Source organism: Diospyros lotus, chromosome 14 (genome assembly GCF_014633365.1).
Source record: "Diospyros lotus cultivar Yz01 chromosome 14, ASM1463336v1, whole genome shotgun sequence".
Classification (NCBI taxonomy): Eukaryota; Viridiplantae; Streptophyta; class Magnoliopsida; order Ericales; family Ebenaceae; genus Diospyros; species Diospyros lotus.
Window position 1 is genome coordinate 7,899,289 of NC_068351.1, and position 6,675 is coordinate 7,905,963.

At 36.5% G+C, this 6,675-nt stretch overlaps 1 protein-coding gene across 1 annotated transcript; it reads left to right on the plus strand.

The window, feature by feature from the left end:
* Window positions 1-3,518: 3,518 nt before the first annotated feature.
* Window positions 3,519-5,007, plus strand: LOC127790462 (transcription factor ORG2-like). Its single transcript, XM_052319990.1, has 3 exons — window positions 3,519-3,904; window positions 4,088-4,447; window positions 4,773-5,007. The coding sequence occupies exons 1-3, from the start codon at window positions 3,593-3,595 to the stop codon at window positions 4,857-4,859; spliced, it is 759 nt and encodes a 252-aa protein (XP_052175950.1). The 5' UTR covers window positions 3,519-3,592; the 3' UTR covers window positions 4,860-5,007.
* The last annotated feature ends 1,668 nt before the right edge of the window (window positions 5,008-6,675 follow it).

Consider the following 6,675-nt stretch of genomic DNA (forward strand, 5'->3'; position numbering starts at 1 on the left):
TCGTAGTCTTAAGCGATTGAATCGGTCGAAGGGAGTACCTCGGACCCTAGATAGTTAAGGAAAATGTAATGGTATTCACGAGTAATATGAGTTATGATTTTAGGCATCAAAAGAAATAGGATCGGAAACAGTTTTCGGTATAGCTGTCGATCGGGCTGAGAAAATCTAATCGACGTAGGGAACATCTGAAAAGTCAACAGAGTGTCTTGAGGACTTATATTTTGCATATGAAACAACCCTTGAGCGATTTCAGGTTGAAACAAATGGATTTAAGGTCAAAACAATCAGTCGAGTCTAAGTGTAATTTTCCAATTTTGCCCAAGGGAGGTCAAAACGATAGTTTTTTGAGAAATTTGAGGATGAAATGAAGAGTTATAAACTTATGGGCCTTAGTGGTGTTGTTGGAAAGATTAGGGGTGCTTTGGAAAAGACCAAAATGGCATTGGAAGAAAATAGGGGTTGAAGTGCAATTTATCAAACCTACAGTATGAACACAGTAACCAAAAATGGCCACCGCATTCCACCGCACGTGGAGGGCATTTCCGATGATGGGACGACCGAGGGAGGTTTAGGGGAGGTCACATACAACATGGGCTGGCTTGGGGGCCAAGGTTTGGCCTCTGATTGGTTGAAGAATGACCAATTTTCACCTATAAATAGCTAGGGTTTTGGCCGAAAGTTTACACTGAAATTGCTCACGATTGAGGGTGAATCGAAGGTAAGGGATAAAGGGCTTTTGATCCTTGCATCCAAGGGAGAAAATATAGAGAGTTTGGTGCGCATTGGAGTAGGTTTTAAGCGGGTTTGAAGCTCAGCCGGAACATGCATGGCGGTCAACCTCCGCCGACCTGCAACTGCCCGTTAAGGGGCCTTTCTAGTGTTCTTTCGGTTGGAGATTGATGGTGTTGGGATCGACTGGTTGAGGGATTCAAAGGGGTACCCTCAGATAAACCATCGGAGCCTTCACTGGCGGTTGGAAATCGGAGAAGAAAGTGGCGCGTGAGCTGCATGCACCACACTTCATGCGCAATCATGCGCCGGGCACGTGAGGGCACGTCCCTGGCAAGAAAATTCTGCAAAAATTCCCAGAAAATCAAGAAAAATGAGAGGAAGGGGTTTGTGCAAAAATATTTGGGTTCACCTTTAAAGTTTCTTGGGTTTCGCAACAAAGTAGCCTCGATAAGTGTGCTGTTAAAGCATATGGGGATCATTGAGGCTCAAGGTGGAGTATAGGTGTGGTCATTTGAGGCCGAGCACGAGAATCAAGGATTTGCATGCGTTTTTCGAGGTACGACACGTATTTCAGGCTAAAAATCGATCTTTTCTGAACTAAGGTTAGTGGTTTGATTCTAGTCTTACCTATGCTTGGAAGTGTCTTAGTATGCGTGTAGTGAGTTCAGGTGAGCGATTTTACCCTCCCGAGCTTAGATTACATGTGATTGAACCAGTTCAAGTGAGCAGTTATACTCTTTAAAAATCGGGGTGTTATGCATAGGATTTTACTTATGTACTTATGTCATCGTATGCATATTGAACATGTGGTGTATTGCATCAATTGTTTTTACTTGTAAATGAGTTGGTGCATAGCGTGTGATTTTTTTCATATCATCGAGGCATTGATTTTTGTATCGTTGTTATGTCCATGGAGGATGGGATCGGGTCTTCTTGAGAATGGGGCAAGGTTAATCCCTGTGATCGGGTGACACGATAGGGCACTCGGGAATTAAATATGTTGCGATAAGGTCAATCCCAAATGTGTGTGGAATGAATTTTCCACGAGAGATTGAGTATGCTAGGGAGATTTCTCAAGTCAGATGAGTTGCATGTTGTTGTTGTTGTTTGTATATGCCATGCTCGTATGTCTTTCACACATTCAATAAATTGTATCGTGCCATCACTTAGATGTTTTATCATCTAACCTGTGTTATGCCCCTGGACATTCAACGTTCTAGCCAAGGATTTCTGCGAGGGCGATGACATGGCCAGTTGAGGGCCAATGGTGTTTAGTTTGATAATCGTTGTATCACTATGGAGGTGTTAGTATTTATTTTGGTATATGTACGAACAGTTGTATAATAATGTTGTTATCATTTGGTAGTCTTGTAATACATATTTTGTGTGGAAACACCTTGTATGAAACTCGTGGTTGGCCACAGTATTTTGATGTTAATGTATCCGTTATGTTATATTATGTCTCGTTTAGTCTTAAGATTATTGATCTTGTTGTTAAACGACCAAAACTGGGATTTTCATAATCTTATCTGCATGTGACAATGTTCTTGAAATCATCGCGGATGTCGACCTTTTCTATGTGTCGAGTATGTTTTCTACATGTGAAGATTGTTCTTAACACACTGCGCGTGATGGACTTGAAAAAAAAAAAAATCCAAAAATTACTTTATAGTGACGCGCTCGTGTAAGGCATGGTGTTACAATTAGGTTATATGGGTTTATTTTAATCTTGTTTATTAAACTAATTAGTATTGGACTTTGATTTGCATTGGTTGAATTTATCACTTAGAGCTGGTTTTTAGACTTAGCAAAATTAATATTTTTTTTATAATTTCTAACAAATTATACTTACACATATTTCTCATAAATTAATGTTTTAAGTTTCTTACATTCACCTCAAGACTCGATTATCTATCAAATTATTATTAAATTTCTTTTAATTTTTTTTTTTTGAAAGATGGAGATGTAATTTATTAAAATTAACAACAAATTTAGAAACTATTAAAGACAGAAAACTCTCAAAAGTAAAATAAACACCAATCGAAATCCCAACAAAATCTAAGGAGAACCAATTAATTAACCATCGTTCTTATGGTCTGATCACAATCACAATTATTAATTACAATTTTTAATAGTCAAAATTTAAAGATAATCACACCCTTAAGCCGCCTCTTGTGGGTGTCATCATTCATTTTTTAGTACATGTCTTCTTTGCTTCTTCTTATTATTATTATAATCACACCCTTTGCTTGTTAATAGGTTGCTTTGAAGGTATGAGCTGGGTATTTAAAAAATAAAAAAAAGTTTGAGGTGAGAGTGAGGAGAGAGTGTGGTTTCCACGTGACGTGGCAGCAGTACCTCAAGCACCTGTCCAGCCAGCCACACTCCTTGCCCACTCTGGCACGTGCATGCCCGGCTGTCCACGTGCTTGTATACGGGAAATTAATTAAACCAGCCAAGACCCGGCCATCTTCTTTTTTTTTCTTTTTTCTTTTTTATAACGCAATCTAACGAACTATATATATTGCTAAAGTCTCCTCCTTGAACAACAAATATATATAACACAGTCAAGCAATTTGATCTATACATAGAGACTATAGAGTACGTCAACTTCATTGACAAGAACGAACAATTATCAAGAACCCAATAAACTAACCCATTTTTCCTGTCATTATTTATCAAACTGAACTTTCAATGACATTTGCGGAAACTAAATTAATTAATAAAACCAGTAATGGCTTGCTAGCTGCCCAAGTATACGGTTATATACATACATACATAATGTGTGTGTCAAGATCAATATCATTTTTCTTATCCGAACTCCATTCAACTGTCCCAACAAACACACACATCGATCGCCATGCTAGCTTTGTCTCCTCCTCCATTTTCAACCTTTGGGTGGCCATCAGAGGATCTCACAAGCCATGTGCACTGCGATTTTTTCCCCGAATTAGCAGGAACTTCAGATCGTCATTCCTTTCTTCATCACTCTCCTCCTGATCTATCTCAGGCTACGGCCGGGATCGGCGAGTTCAAGAGATCTGAAGTTGCCGGTGACGCGATGAAGGCGAAGAAACTTAACCACAATGCCAGCGAACGCGATCGTCGCAAGAGGATCAACAGCTTGTACTCTTCCCTCCGTTCGCTCCTTCCGGGGTCGACTGACCAATTGGTAAGAACATTTTTGGTTTGTAATGAATATTTGAGATTTAATGATATGTAGTTGATCAAGACATCGGGTCGGATCGGGAAGTGAGACCTGCAAGGAAGGGGGTATGCGATGGTTAAGTTAGATATGAATATCTGATTTGATCTTTAGCAATATTAACCAGTAGTTGCAATTTAATTTTCACAGAAGAAGTTAAGTATCCCAGCCACAGTTTCTCGGGTACTAAAATACATACCTGAGCTACAAAGGGAAGTGGAAAGATTGGTTCAGAAGAAGGAAGAGCTGACATCAAGAATTACCAGGCAAGAAGATCTTGTTCATCGCGAAAGGCGAATAAAATGTTCTACTCGAAGCTCGTTGTCTGCAGTTTCAGCAACTCCATTAGGAGATGGAGAAGTTGTGATTCAGATTTGCACTGCTAAGGCCCACAAAACTCCACCATCTGAGATTTTGCAGCACTTGGAGGAGGATGGACTGCTTCTGTTAGATGGCTCTTATTTTGAATCCTCTGGAGAAAGAGTTCTCTACAATCTGCATCTTCTCCAGGTACTATTGTGTTTTGCCTTCTTTAATTTACTTATTCGTCAAGAAATAAGCACACATCCTAATTTGGTTGGATAATGCTACATGGGCCGATTGGATCAATCGTGGGAGTGATCAAATTCAGGAATCCTTTGGCATCTAAGATGAATATAATTCAAAAAATTTGAAGCAAGTTAGATTGAATTGCCCAGTATTAATTAGCATGAGCCTGCTTGATAGGGTAGTCATATATATCATATCATGTAAAATCTTAGAAAACAATCATATTTAATTAAGTCCATGAATTAATCGTCAATTAATTCTTTGTTCAATGAATTTAATTCAACAGGTGCAAGGAACGCAAAGAGTGGAGTTTGAAATGCTGAGGGACAAACTGTTGTCATTGTTTGAGAAGAGGGAAGCACTCTTTCCATGAATGTTGGCCATGGACAATGTGCATGTAACCGGGTTCTTATGGTAAATTAATTTGTAATCCTAATTCCTAAGTTGAAGAATATTGTAAATGTATTAGTGCTGATTAATCAAGTATGAATAAAGATATGCGATCTGAGATTATACAAAAATGTCGTGTTCTGGTTCCAATAAGCTTTGACTTTTATTTCATTTATTGTTTAGCCAGAGATTAATTAGGACATATATATTACATGTTATCGATGGGAAGAGGAAGAGCCTTTTATGTAGTTAACTTTTTTGGATATAAAGATAACTTTTTTGGGTAGAGATTTCTCGAAGTATACGTGTAATAGACTAAAGGTTTTAAGGTAAATGGTAAAAAATATATAGTTTGTCTATTGAAAAAGGTCATTTATGGACTAAGTAAGTTTCTAGACGAATGTATCTAAAATTCCATGAATTTGTTTCGCATTTTGGGTTTTTGAAAAATACAATCGATTCTTGCATATATTTCAAGGTGAGATATTGCATGATGTGAAGAAAGAGTACTATCCAAGAACTAACACGAAACATCTTGATGAAACAAGTTTTGTTCTTAGCATTGAAATCCAAGAGATAGAAACAAAAACTATTAGGTTTATCTCAATCTATGTATAATGAACGAGTACTAAACAAATTAAACATGAAGAATTCTCTAAACTGAGAGTAGCTTCTGTTATCGAGAAATTAAGATACACTTAAGCTGCAAAGAAAGTGATGAGATAACTACAAAAAATCATAAATTATATGTTTATCTATAAAATAATCAATCACTTTAAGGTTACAGACTATACAGAGGTGGATTTAGCTTATTGTTTAGATGACAAAAATTTACAACAGGTTATATCTTTGTACTTGTAGATGGTGCGATACCTTGGAAGAGTTCCAAGCAATCTTTGATAGCTTCATCATGCAAATTGAGTTAATTGCCTACTATGAAGCTACTTATGTTAAATGACTAAGAAATTTTATCACAAGATTAAAGGTCATTGATTCCATCGCTAGCCTAAGAAAGATTCATTGTGATAATTCTTCAGTAATATTCTTTACAAAGAGTACGAAGAATTTAGGTAGCACAAAGTATATAGCGTTAAAGAATTTCAAGTTAAGGAAATGGGTCGATATGGGTGATGCTTAAATTTTTTTATAAATGATTGTTTATCCCCAAAAAAGATAAGATAAACATCATCTATAACGATCTTATAGTCACAATCAGACTAGAAATAATCGAGATAGACGTTACCTGTAATAATCATAATTTTGTATTAATTAAGATTATTTCATATCTTTTTATAAATAAACAGGCACTCATTCCTAAAAATATATAATATCTCTTATATTAATTTTCATATAATTTCTTTCATCATACTTAGTGTTTGACTTAAGTATCGAAATATTTGCGTGGGGACGTCCTTGCTCCCTTTAATTGTTTTCTTATTTTTACAGAATTAGCCAACTTGACGATGATGTTTCCAGCAAATTAAATTCATTATTGTATCTAGATAACAACAATTGGCGTCATATGTGAAAAACGTCCAAAAAGCCTATTAATACTACAACAGCTCTCACACAATTTCAAGACATAAGCTGAATCAAATCAATTGGGAATGAAAACATTATACGTATATGATAATCTCGTTAATGGTATGCTCTTTTATTTAATATTTATACACTTGCTACGATTTCGTTTTTCAATTGTTGCCTTATGCAAAGAGAAAAAAAATAGAAAAGAAGCCAGAAAGGCTCTCCGTATATACATATACATGTATACATATTATATTAAAATCAAAAGGGAAGCT